General features: G+C 40.0%; 1 protein-coding gene across 3 annotated transcripts in view; it reads right to left on the reverse strand.

The window, feature by feature from the left end:
- EPB41L4B (erythrocyte membrane protein band 4.1 like 4B) overlaps nt 1-14,236 on the reverse strand; it is a 173,736-nt gene that overhangs the window by 113,624 nt on the left and 45,876 nt on the right. For all 3 annotated transcript variants that reach the window (XM_052787703.1, XM_052787702.1, XM_052787704.1), the window contains exon 2: nt 6,722-6,826. In XM_052787703.1, coding sequence (XP_052643663.1) covers nt 6,722-6,826 — 105 coding nt within the window. The remainder of the gene's footprint in view (nt 1-6,721; nt 6,827-14,236) is intronic.

Consider the following 14,236-nt stretch of genomic DNA (forward strand, 5'->3'; position numbering starts at 1 on the left):
AGTAACTTTCTGGCCAATTGTAACTACTGTACAGAGCAGAGAAAAAGCTAGTATAAGGCTTTTAAGTGAAGTGTGTTCAAAACCAGCCATTTGTGTTTCCACGTGCACTGGAATTTTCCTGAAAGCAAGCTCTGCAAGTGGAAGTGCAATGCTTCAAGCCATGCTTCACACCTCTGGCCTTTGGTAAGGCTCCGAGAACAAGACAGCCCTATATGTACTTACTGACCTTCATAAAAGGCTTGACCCCTACAGCACCCTCAGCAGTGACCATAAATTAAAACACAGTTTTGTCTACCAGGAAGTGATAAATAAAATTGTATTTGCAAAAAAGCCTCATTGTCTTAATTTTCTCATTTATTTTTAACTTAATTAAAGCTAACAGATGAGCAGAAGCAACTGGAGGCTAGTTTTTTCCAGAAAGGACTCACTTAAGACTACAGCATAAAGGCTTCAGTTCATCACTAATAGAAATATACCTGTGTTGTCTTAAATGGAATTTGGTCATAAGGACACTTAAAGAGACAAGCTGCTAGGACAGCATACACTGAAGTCAAAAGTAAAAAGCTCTCAGTGACACCAAAGGCAGCAGGATTACACCCCTTTGTTCCTACTAGGGTCATAGAGCCACAATTATTTGTAACCGCAACAAAGAGGTTCTGTTTAATTAAAAAATATTTCTTTCAAACGTATCTGTGGCATATGATTTCAGTTGAATTTAATATGACAGAAAGTCTAGAAGGATTTTTTTAAAACAAACTGGGTTTAGCCACAATAAAATTTTGCCCCCTTCAGTTCAAAACAACATAAAAATTTATTTGCAGAAACTCCTTCCCGTTCTGCCAAGTTCCCAAGATCTGCCTTTTGATCTTGATTTTGCAGAACATTTATCTTGTTTTGAGAACATACCTGCTAATTTTTAGTCCAAATTAATTGCCAAGTTGCTTTAATAAACAGCTAGCTTTTAGTGAAAGAAAACTGTAATCTCCTAACAGGAAAAGGCTGCTATACAGCTCTTGCACCTGCCCATTTCATACTCCTGAAAATACATTTAGGATCATGCCGCATAGGGATTACTTTAAGGCATTTTTTTCATGGCTCTTTACAGAAACTAGACATAAAATTAATATCACACATATTTCAAATCCTGTCATGGTAATGTTTTAATTATCACCATGAATATTAAGACTGAAAGATAGAACTGAAAAAGAAAAATCTCAGCTAGAGTATTATTTTTGCATACAGAGCAGCATATCACAAGGCACCGTGACCAATCTGTGGCATTCATAAAAGCCTTGCCTGTCCCAGCCTGAGCCTGCACAGAGCCATCTCAGAAACATCCTGATATGTGACGTTGTTTATCTGTAGTCCAGACAGACTACACATGAATGATGGAGAGCTATATAGACATCCTTCAAGACCATCATCCTATCTTAATTCGTTTACATGTGATAACCTACTTCAGCCCAAGGAATATTTTGCTTGGCAGACATGAGGTGACAGAAGCAGAACTTATAATTGAACGTGAACACAGACAATCACTACCACACAAAACAACAGTACATACAAGATTACTCCCTTTCTCTTCTCGGCAGTGAAACTTCATAACCCAGAGAGGGGGGAATAAAAAAAGTAAACCACGAAATTATATAAAAACCTTGCCTTGTGTAGCATAATTCTCATTAGATTTATTATACAGACAACAAAAGTTGATGTCACTCCAGATCAATTCTAGCAATAAAAAGTAAGTTACCTTTAATTTTGAAGCCTGTGCCCAAACACTCAAAAAATAAACTGAAAGGATTTGTAACAAACCTGACTAAATCTGTGGAAGACAACTAAGGAAACGCAGTCTCCCTTCCTCCCAACATTCAATGTATTGAACAATAAGACTTGTCCCTATTTTGTTCTGCCTAACGAGCACTTGTTGTTACAGTATTAAGCAGCACATAAGGAAAAAGACTCCTGGCTATCACACTATGAGGCTAATTGACAGGTTTGAGTTGCTCATTTTTCCACATCCCTCACACCCTTAAGAAGTCACAGCAGTAATATCAAAAGCAAGCAGTCAAAAAAACCCTCTTGATTTGAATGACAATGAGCCCTTAAAAGAAAATTCAGATGCAGCAGAGGCAGTCATGAAGCACCAAGTCTCTCCAAGACCCTGACCCAATACCTGCTGAAACATCCAGGAGTCTAGTTCGTGATGTGTAGAGAAAACAAAGGCATTTGAGTATTATAATTTGTTGTCCAGCTTGCTTCACCCCCCCCCCCCCCCACTGCATTGTTGAAAACTTAGGTTGTGAAGCACACACGATCCTGACCCTCCCAGTAAAACCTGGCCACAAGGCCACCTTCCATAGGGGTGAGCATCTCAGTGTCCGGATCAGTGGGTCCTGACACATTGCTGCTGGTTAGGACCAGTCTGGGCAACACAGTTCTTGCCCCTTTTTTTTCCCTTCTATTTTTGTACTTGGAACACTGCTTTCACAAAAGCCTATTTTAGTTTCTATGTGCTCTTTTCCATCTCCTCCCTCCATTGAATTCTCACCTCTCACAGCAAATGAATCAAAACCCAATTTAGGAATTGGTCAATATTAAGAAGTTCAGATGAAAATGCGGCTTGACAGGACAATTTACTGCAGGTCGGTCCTGGCTCTCATCTCCCCAGGGAACCCTGGCCCCCATCGTAGCCATGGGCACCTGCAGGAGGAACGGGCTGTCCTCGCACAAAAGTCTTGCTGTACACGCGCTGCAAATCCAGTGCTTCCCAATGTGCCAGATACATCGGGGGTGTGCACGCACCCTCAAAACGGCTCAGCTGGCTGCAGAGCGCAATCTACCCACCCAGCTGGGAACGGCTGTACCCTATGGACCTCCTTTAAGCCAAGGGGCTTTTGTGACATTAGAGATCGGACATAAAGGACTTAGAGGATCACTGAGACGCATGTAAGAAAAGTAGGATTTTAATTCTTTTGCTTCCATGCATTCCCAATTAAAGTTTCATACTGCAAAGATTATAGCAGCTCAGTTGTAAAAAGAAAAAAATAAATTTAAAGATGTATCTTAAATCTTCTTCCCCCTCAATTACTCTGTAGTTGTACTTGTGATCAGAAACTAAGTCATGAGGGAAACAGAAGCAAATTCCAAGCTAATCAACATGGACAATCCTCCTGTTCTGAATTCCTGTAAAACAGGGGGGCTGGGAGGGTATCCGTGTTTTGCTATCACAGGACAGACAACTGCATAGAATATGTTGCACATGACGAGTTTCTGCAAAGATGAATAAAATACTTTCTCGTGGCAACTCAACTTCGACAGTATGGTCTCACAAGTTTTTATTATTGCTATTTCCAACCTCGACTAAAGCTTTCAAGGCTTCCTGCTTTGCTAGAACACACACACCATAGTAAAAGTAATTAAAAACCCAATAAGCTTTACATTTCCTCTAAACCACTGCAGAGATCTCCTATATAAGAGTGACACTTTTATCACCCCAAGCACTGCTTCTCTGTTGTAGTCCTGTAACAGCTGAACAAGAAATTATTTCTTTGATTCTCATTTCCTTCCTTCACTCCTCCTCCCCCGCGCCCCCTTCCCTCTCTTCCACATACAGGAGGAACAGAAAAGCAGAGCAGGGTTTTTACTACAAGACGATGGAAACATTTGAAGGGCCTTAGAATGTTCCCAGACTCATTAGAGCTGTCCTAGAGCAGCGGTCTCCAACCTTTTTCAATGGCGCAAAAAGTAAAGTTTTTGAGCACACACCTCCAATATATGCGTATGTCCCACTGTACTACTATATTATGCACATTACAAAACATACACAAAAATAGAAATTAAAAATGGATGAGAACAATGAAAGAACCACCAGTAGAACAGCTGCAGAACGCTAAGTCTCAGGAGTTTTGTTACTGAGTCTGGTAGAAAAAAAGGGTTGGTCCAAAGCACTTACAATGCAACTACAGTAAGATGCAGCTTTATTCCTCACTATAACCTATAAATTGTGATCAGTCGAGGTGCTGTACATCAGCAGGCAGTGTATCTGTGCCGCTTTTTAAACCCCACTTATGAACAGAAGTTTTCCACTACATCAAGTTCTTCCACACACTAACAATACTTAACAACTCCTCTCCCCCTCAAGTATATGTACTTCTGGAGTTAATATCAGATAACTTAAAAATACAGCAGTACACAAAGCTCTGCTTCAGAATAAACTACTAGATGATTGTCTACATCCTTCTATTCATGGATATCTTCAAAGAGTTCAAGATACAAACTGATGCAGAGCTCACTGAATAGGCTTTACGGTATTTTCTGCCTTACTGCTGACATCTTGCCTTTCACAACTTTATGTTTTTTGGTTATATTGAAAATTTTGGGGGGGGGGGGGTATTAAAAATAAGCTGCTCAAACAAATAAAGTCTTTTTCTCTTTCAAAGCAGATAAGCCCTAATCATGATTTTCTTTTCTAAATCTCAGCTATCAACACTGCTTGTCCTGACTCTTTGGCAAAGTTACAGGACTGCAAGAAACACAGTGCACTCAAAAGCTGCTGGCCTTGAAGCACACGGAAGCAATCTCTATTATTCAAAGACTATTCCGCGCTCTCTTATTTATAATGGTGGCTTAAAGATGTTTAGCACTTAACAATACCTAGTAAAGACAAAGGCTTAGAGCCTCAAGGAATTTATACAACTTTAATCTCCCAGTCCCGCAATTGCCACTGTGTGGCTGGGCTGGCACTAAGCAGAAGCACATGGAGGCTATGCGTTAATTGCTATGCAAATGAAACGAGTGGGTCACAAGTTCAAAACAGACCAAGGAAGGCTGTTAAAGCATGGAACCTTTTTGCACAGGGTGCTGAGGAAGATAAAAGCTTGTGCCTTGAAGCCTTCTAAACTCTACTCTGCCCAGTTTAAGCCAGACAAAAAAAACCCAACAAAAAACCAAAACAAACGAGAGCTTTCAGCCTTGCGCTTCAGTGAAGGTGAAGAACTCTGCCCTCAACACTCCTCTTAACCCAGGAAACTATAACCCTACTACCAAGGCCCTGCAACCAGTGTTGGCTTTCTTAGGCCCCCCCCAGAAGCTGCTCATAGCCCTTATCCCTCTTGTAACTGTAGATGCTGTGATTTACTTCCCCCCACTAATACAGAGCAAAGAAACAGCACACAAAGCAAGCTAAAACGATTGCACATATAGGCACATTTTGCCCTGAACACCAGGGATAGAGCTATCTACGGAAAACATACTTGTTCACACCTCTGATTCATTTTTCTTACCATTCAAAAGAGCCCTTCAGTTTTGCAAATATATAAGAAAATGAGCATTCTCTGCTTCCTCTGCCAGGTCTTCTGCTTCTGATCTGCCCTCTTTCTTGCTAGGAAGGGATGTTTTGCTCTCCCTTTCTGCTTCCCTTCTTTCAAAACATTAGAGAACTCCTTGCTAGGTAACTATTCCTAGCTATCAAGTTCCCAATTAGGCGAATTGACAATCGGTGACAATACAATCTGTTTTTCCTATTATGAGCAGGCTCTGCTCTATTAGCTGTGTCCTTATGATCAGGTCCATCATAAAAGGACACACAATTTATGTAATGTAAGTTTTATCAGGCACACACACACACTAAACTTTCTAAAAACCCCAAACCCATTATGGACATACTTCATTCAAACATCAGTTTCCAGTGATAAATACATACCCTTAAATTAACTGGCATATCAGGATAATGTTTAAATAGAAAATACCAGTTTTGTCTTCCCCAAAAGCATAGATTCCCTTTCTCAATATCAAGTCATTATAGTATCTGGACAGGTTTCCTGTTTCTTGTTTAAAGTCATTGGTAAAACACAGATGATAGTGCAGCTGATAAAACACTGATCTGACCTAATCACACTGACCCAAGCTTGCTAGAGAGTAAAGCTGAGAATTCTGAGATGATAAAGTTAGAACCTACATCTCACAAGATGTCAATATTGCAGCTACATTTTCCCATCATTTTATTCTAATAGCACAGAATAAAATGGAAAAAACCAGCTATGTACTGACCAGATAGCCTAAAAGCAAACACTTATTTTCTAAGTCTGCATAGTCTCTATCCACAACCCAGGCTGCTGTCATACCAATACCTCAGCATGTAAGGTGAAGAGACAAAGGAAAAGATTAAATATATAGCAATACAGTTTAACCACAAGGTTGCAGTCTTTTAACCCTATCTTATTAATATATCTATCTACTTGCATCTGTAAATACATTCCTTTTTTTTTTTTTTTCCCCCCACCTCCTTCTACCTGTAGATGCTGGAGGTCATTGGACAGGGGAGAAGGAAAATTGTTCTCTATTGCAAATGAAACTAAATCTACAGAGCAACATAATCTGTGCATAGAACAGCAAAGATAGGAGTTACAAGAAGCCCTTGCTTGCAAGAGATTTAACCCATTGTTAATACTGTGAGTCTACTAAACATAAAGCACATTTTTCTTCACCCACAATTATTGCTTTTTCACTTATGTGCAATCAAGTCATGTGCATATGATATATAATGACACATGACTGATTTCAAAGTCTTGGCTTTATGTACAAGAACCAAACGTGATACTAGTTGTTTCAGCAGTATATCCCCTAAGGCCTACATCTCTCCATGAAACTGCACCAGTAATACATTTATAATAGGCAACACTAACTACTGCAGAACATAAAAATTAGCTGAAGTTATACTTACTGTAACCTGGGAAGCATCCATGAATTGTAGGCCAAAGTAATCAGTTTCCACAAGGTCCAAATGATATACAATCTGGTCAAACAACTCCTGGCCCTTTGCATTTTTCTGTAACAGAGAAGAAAGTAGTTTTTTTTAATGGGTGGGTGCAGGTTGGTTTGTTTGGGCAGGTTTCTTTTTAAGTTCAAATGGGGAAAAGGAGATGCACAATGGAAAATAATATCTACATAGTAATACTTTTTATTCTAAAGGATTGTATTGACATTTCTTTTTTATTTTCTTCAAGAAAGATACAGTGACATGTTGCTGCTGCCTGCAGCTATTTCAACAGCATCAGACTTCACTCTCAAAGAAAATTTTCAAAGTTCACTGTAACTCAAAGTGTAGGAGAGAAAGGAGAGGCTTATGTCCTGTAAGTGTCCTACACCACATTTTAAACCCCAGGAAGCCAAATTCTCCAGGAAAAGCTTGCTTGACACACCGCCTGAAATCTGCTGGTTGTTATCACATATCAACTGCAATCATGCAGTGCCATACCACCACTCAAGCTGCAAAATAAATTCTGGACAGCTTGAAGACCTGAAGAGCACTATGAGGAAAATTAATGGAATTTGATAACAATCCTTCCATAATGTTGCTAATTGCAATCACATTTACAGCCTTTAAATGGAGAAACAGAAAAAGGGAAAAAAAAAAAAAAGCTACAATTCTTACTTGGCATGCCATCTGAAACACAAAGGCATGGAAACAAAACTAACCCTAATCATGGGCTATGGGTAGACAAGTTAGCTGATCTTAAAGCTAGGCTGCATTGGCCTGTGTACTTGTTCTGAGGTTAAGCCAAGTATTTGGATACCCAGTGTTTCAACTTCAAACACTAGAAGCAGCAAAGCTTGGAGGTTACAGGTGGGTAGGAGAAAGTGGGAATAACAAACCAATTTTTCATGCAAACCCTGCTGTGTTACTTGGGGAAGGAAGTTTTCAAGTTCCTGAGCAAAAAAAACCCTTGGCTAAAAATATATGAGATGATCATAAATCTCAGTGAGAGACTGAAGCTACAGGTGTATTTTACACAGGAAAGTACAGATCTGGAACCACTTATGTGCCTGCTGTCCCTCACATACCTTTTTTTTTTAATTTTTTTTTTTTTTTTTTTTTTTTAAGCTCTAACATATTAGGCATTACCACTTCATCCCCAAATGTAGCAAAATTCCCTGATTTCAGCTGAAGGAGAGCTAAATAGCATTCAGTTCCTTTAGTTTGGCCTTCTGCACAAAAGCAGCATCAAATGTAACACACAGAACTCCTGTCCAGGATTCCAAGCTGTCTAAAATCTGTCTTTTCCAGCAAAAGACAAGATGAAGAGTTTCACCTCTCTCTATTTTTCCAAGGTCAAGCAAGCTTAGGTGTAGGTAGCAAGTTTTATTTGAGGTTTTTGGGGGTTTTGGTTTTGTTTTTTTACTAACAAAGCAACAGCACAGAAATCAAAGCTTATCAAATTTCAGGAACAGCATAAGGAGCTCCATTAAAACAAGCTGCATAAAAACTTAAAACAAGCATTAAATTATCATCGTAAGATACTGCTTTATTATTCTGGGGGAGCAAGAGGTGGATAACAGCCATTCTTAATCAAAGTTCAACATGCTATTGAAAGCAGATGAGCATACAACAGCTTCTTAAAACAGTACACTGCTAAGAAACCATCACCTTTAGATGTACAATAATTGCCATAAACCAAACAAAAAGATTGCTAAAATGTATCCAGAATGTATTTTCTCATAGGTAGTAAATTCAGCACTTGTTAAAAGAAGCCAAACCAAAGCACAACAGATTTTAAACTGATTCTGCTCAAATGAGGGAGGAGGAAACCCTCCAAAGCAATAAAAAAAAGAAACGGCAAGACGTGAGGAATTCACAAAATTAGGAAAAACTGATTTGATACCCTACGATCACTCTGTTCCTGGTTGCTTGCTTTATGGCATTAACTGCCAGTACGTTTATCTTCGACTGCCACACACCCAATAGAAACCAGAGAGAGCACACTCCACCTCTGTACCCAAATAGTAGTTAATGTTCAACATATGTGTTACACGGAGAATAGCTCTGCACTGCACGGCTAGACCATAAAATGCAGTATTACATACATAGCTTACAGGAGATCATAACATTTAACTTGTCACTAAATGAGCTTTCCCAGCAACTCATACCACTTAGATGATAAAGCTGCTGCAGCCAACAAATTGCTGACAAAAAACTTTCTTTGAGATGTTACACTAAAGGGGGAGATAAAAGTGACTAACTCCTTTCCTCTACTGACAGTAAAGGATGACCTGTTCTCCCTTCTTCTGCCTCTTCACTGCCTGACAATCTAGGGAGTCAGATTGAGGACTGATAAATTGGTACCTGTGCATTGAATGAAATGGGTGGTATAGGCAAAATAGAAGGGTTTTTCCTCAGGATTTACATATGCATAGCAGTGGTCTCTAATGGAAAACATGTCCATATTATGAGAAACTTGCGATTTTCACAGTCTTTTCCTCCTCCCCTCCTTCTAGATAACACAGAAGCTAAAAAAATGCTTCCTCTTTCAAAACCTGGTACCACATAAATAATACGAAACTGATTTCATTCAAGAAAATTTTCATAGTAGATCTAATCAGTTGCAATTTAACAAATCACACTTTCTCTACAGACCTTTGACTAGTGCATATTTTTTGAAGATAAATCTAAAAAAACCCAACCGTAAACTAAGAATACTTTACAGTCCTGCCTTGCTAGACAGATGGTTCAGAACTGTCAGATATAAAAGACCTGCATAACTTACATCTCAAAAAAGGGAGAATACAGCAACAAACAATATACATATACTACTATATACAGTTAATACTTTGTTGTTACAAAAGTTGCTACAATTGGGAACAGTGATGTAAGGAAAGTTGCAAAACCTTGTTTGGTTTTGTGGCTGCATTTTTTTTTTGGTCAGTTGTTTTTTGGGTTTTTTTGGTTTTTGTTTTTTTAAAGCAACAATTAAACTACTGCCAGTTTTTGGTGGAGTGTTCCTTGGAACCCAGGAGAACTTGTGTGAGCACCATGAAACCTCACAGGCAAACACTGGAGGGGGGGCATTTCAAACATCAGGCTTACAAACAAAACTACAGCCGCAACCCAAGGTAAAATTGAACTAGCATGAGGCAGTCACTTCTGCTCCCTTTTGCCCCTTTGTCCTTGAAGAAACCTAGAAAGACTGAATTACACCTGCAGGTTGGGAAGCTCCATGATAATGAACAACTACTGAGAGAAAGGAAAAAAAAAAAAAAAAATAAAAGAAAAAGTGTTTCTCATGTCAGTCAGCCCTGCCCTGCCCGGCAGTCATGCCAGTTTCCTCCAATCTGTACCCTGGAAGCCCTTCTTAAATAACCCCCCATCACATTTTCTTTGGGACCATGAATCATAGCATCAAAGAAAATTTTTACGTTTAATGAGGATTTATTGCCGGGTCCTCCTACAAGGACTCAAATCGGCATGGGTATAAAGCACCTTGTAGAGCCACAGACACGGCTGCATGGCCCACATTTCAAGTAGGCTAACTTTTTAGCTGCCAAAGACTTCCAGTCTCAGGGAATCTACAGAAATTCTTGTCAGCTAAAACCTGACAAAACAGAGATTAACTTCTCTCATTAGAAACTCTGCCAGACTTGACATGTGAATAGGCAACAGGTTTTAACATGCTTTTGGTGGGCATGAGGGAAAAGGCAAATTCATCAGGCAGGGACATTTTACACCAACTGGCTCTGTCTAAACAGGCTGATCAGTGTTGATTTTAGCTGTTCCAGAGTCGTTTGAAAGGTTTTCGCCAAAGGGCATGAAAAGGGGACATCCAAGCCAGAAAAGTCCCATTTTAGTGCAGATACGGTGCAAGAATGCCATCGATCGCTCTCAGAGCACACACAGCAAAGCTGGACAGCTTCTGTGCACACCTTCCCCAAACTGAAGTGCAGTACGTAGCAACCAAGCGCAGTGCATTTACATGAACCCAAGTGGAGTGGCTGAAATTGTTGAGTCATACTAGAGAGCTCAGATTACAGCATTACAAACGAACTATTAACAGTTTTCAGAAATAGCTGAAGTTGTGCTTGAGAAAACAACCCGTCAAATAGGCTAGGAGGTACATGAAAAAGCCTGCAAGTTGACAAAATGATAACAAAAATTAGGCAAATAAACTCCTGCCAAGAAAAAAGTCAAAGCCAATTAACTCTAACGTGTCCCAAATGGAATAGTGAGTAGTAGCAGAAATGAGTAGGTAGGGCAGATTTAGTTTCTTTTTCTAAAGAAAGCACAGGATTTTGTATTCTGCTATACATCAAATATTTTTGCAGAGTGGGCTGCTATGATCTCATGGTCACAGACCCCAGGTTTTAGCTTCTAGTAAGTTAGTAAAGGAGCATTTGTAGCTAGCAATTCTCTGCTCCACAGGCCTGATATTGCTCTACTCTGATGGCATCAGCATTTCCTCTCCTTGGCATTTGCTGGAACTGGGTAGCTCGGTACGTTCTGCTCGGTCCTCTTACACCCGAACTGTTATGAACTCGTTTTTCAAACCTACAACTGAGGCTTTATCTGCTGGCCATGTTCCTTAGTAGTGAGAATTCGCTTTGCCCTTTAACAATCACTGGCAATATTGTTTCCCAGCATTTCAGACATACTACAGGCTAAACATGCATAAAGCCATCTGGGCTTCTAATTAGCCTTGACTCCTGGTACTCGGTACTCGTTATCACCTGTCCTTTAACTTGCATGCTTCTAGATAGTCAAGCCCTTGGTTTCTCAAACACATTCACCTGTACTGAAAGAAAGCAGTATTTGCATCATTTTAAGCACAAAAATGCAACTCTATATTCTTATAAATCTGTTCATGGATTCATGTTCATAAATGAGGTCCCTTGGGAAGAAGGTGGGACAGACATCACCCTCTGCGACCTCTAAGCTTGGTCACTGGGGGGGTATGTGACTACAGTGAAGTCATCCTTTGGATCCTGACTCTTGTAGGCACATCAGAGCTAGCTCTTAACTAAAAAGAGCTGCATATTATACAGCACAATTGCTATGATAGCTAACAGCTTCAGCCAAGTACGCATTTGAGGCCATGGCTGGGCTTGCAAAAGCTGCACTGAAAACCATGCTATCCATCCCAGCAATGCTGCTATAGGTAGTACTGTCAAAGACATCAAGTTCCAAGAGATGACACTCTGCAGAGGGCATGCTGCTCTCTGCAAACTAGCCATGACCTTGGTGCCTGCCCCACTCTCCTCCCAGGGGACCTAATGAACAGATTCCTAAGAATGTGGAGAGAGTTGCATTTTTGTGCTTGAAATTATGCAAATATTGCTTTCTTTCAATATACAATAAATTCAGTGTTAAGACTAAAAGAAAAGCAAGTTATTTCTTAACACATCATACTTCCACGAGGCTAACTTGCTTGAGCTACGTGAAGATATTAGGTTATTTTCTTACCAGTCAACCACTGACTCAAGTTTTCAGTTCTGGCTCCAAGCTCACTTGAAAATGTGACACTGTTCAAATGACCATTAAGCCTCTCACCCTGTCATGGCAGTAACAGCAGCATTGCTTCAGAGCCTGCTACTGCATGCAAATTATGTTTAAATGTAGTACAGACCATAGAAACAAGCAGCATTCCTGAACGTGCCCAGAAGAAAATGCAACTGATGCATTTGAACTTTCAGCTGAAGCAGAACAAAATTCATTCTAGCCCCTTTGAGGAATTAGCTAAAAACAAGAGCCAAAATCACCTTAACCTCCCCTTAACCTGCAAAAAAATCCCCAAACAACAAAAAAATGCCAAATGCATACATACACCACCAAAACCCCAGCCCTTCAACAGAAGACAAAAAGTCCCCTGAACAGCATTTACTTATTATAACCTTGAAAGCACAATCATTTTGCTCCCAGTCATTTTTGTCAAGGCCCCAAACTAAAATTGCTACTTCCCGAGCAAAAGAAGCTTACAGGCAAAGTTAAAGAACGCCTCAAAAAACATCAAAACACCAAAGCAAAAAACCCCCCAACCAACAAACCAAGCCACTTCCTTCAAATTACTCTCAAAGCCTATGATAAAAATAGAACTCTCAAAAACTAGGACTCTCAAAAGTCGCATCCCATCAGGAGGACAGGGGCAACCTCAAATAAAGAAACAGCACACTACCATTTAAGCACATTCTCTCTGCGGGTAGATTGGCACATAACAGCGCAAGTGAGCTGGATTTCTGTGACTAAGATGCCAACGAGAATTTGCAGACAGATACTAAGAAAAAAATCCCCCAAGAGTTGGTATAGTAAACCTCACTATTGCTGCACAGCAGCATTTCTCAACAGCACTCAAACTCTCATCTCTCCACCAATTATTGGCAAGAATAATCAGTGTTCACTCCCTGCTAAAGAAGATGGAAATGGGGATTAATGACTTCAAATGACAAGTAGCACCTCTGCTCCTGTCCACAGGACAGCAAGGACTGAAAGTAGAAAGTCTATAGAACCAGTATGGAGGAGAAGCCTGAACAAGAACAAATAAATAGATCACCATATTTTATATGTACCTAAACCCAAATGGCACTGGGCTTCTAGTCAGACCACAATACCTTTACCATGCTAGCATGACATTGGCCAAGTCTCTCGCATCAGCCTAAGCTTTCTACCTGCTGTGTAAGGGCAGTCACTTGTGTATTCAAAAAACAAACAAACAAACAAAACCAGAAAAACAAAACCAAGAAACCCAAACCACAAAGAATTAAGGGTGGGGAAGAATAATACGCTATTTTCAAGCTCTGCAATAGGAATGAAGGAAAGATTTTTAATTATTCATAAAATACAAACTCATTGAGATGAATCAAAGATTGGAACGGTAGCACAGCATCGTAGAGAATATACAGAAAATATAGCAAAGGGGGAATTACATTACATGCAGAACAATCACTACAGAGCCCAAAACCATGCCAAGTAACCTGTTGGGAAGATGTCGTATGTACAGCAACACTTAAAATATAAAACAGATTCAAGAAAGTCAGGTGAGATTTGAAGGGTGAGCCTAGGGTTTCCTTTGCCTTTGCCAGTTCGCCCATCCCTGCTTCCAGTCACTTCCTTCCCCACCTCCGAAACACATTCTACCTCTTCCTCAAGTGGACAAGTACAACAACAAGCGGACCAGCTTTGTAAAATGATGTGTACAATGCTAACTTTTTCTGAAAGCTACTTTTGCACAGTTGTTTTCGACATACATACTTTCACTAACTAAGCTTCACAGTACAGTCCTTCAACAACGAACTATAGTAGCACACCTAGTCCATTTTGCTAGTGAAAAAAGGAGCATGAAAGTATCATGTCTCAAGACCTACGTTATCTGGAAGGGAGAATTCCATCACTTGCTTAGTTTTTTCAGGGAAGATGTCGGGGCTGGACACAGCTGGTTCCAGCCATCTCCACAATGGACCCACTGGTGGTGGTCAG

Source organism: Harpia harpyja, chromosome 5, assembly GCF_026419915.1.
Source record: "Harpia harpyja isolate bHarHar1 chromosome 5, bHarHar1 primary haplotype, whole genome shotgun sequence".
Taxonomy (NCBI): Eukaryota; Metazoa; Chordata; class Aves; order Accipitriformes; family Accipitridae; genus Harpia; species Harpia harpyja.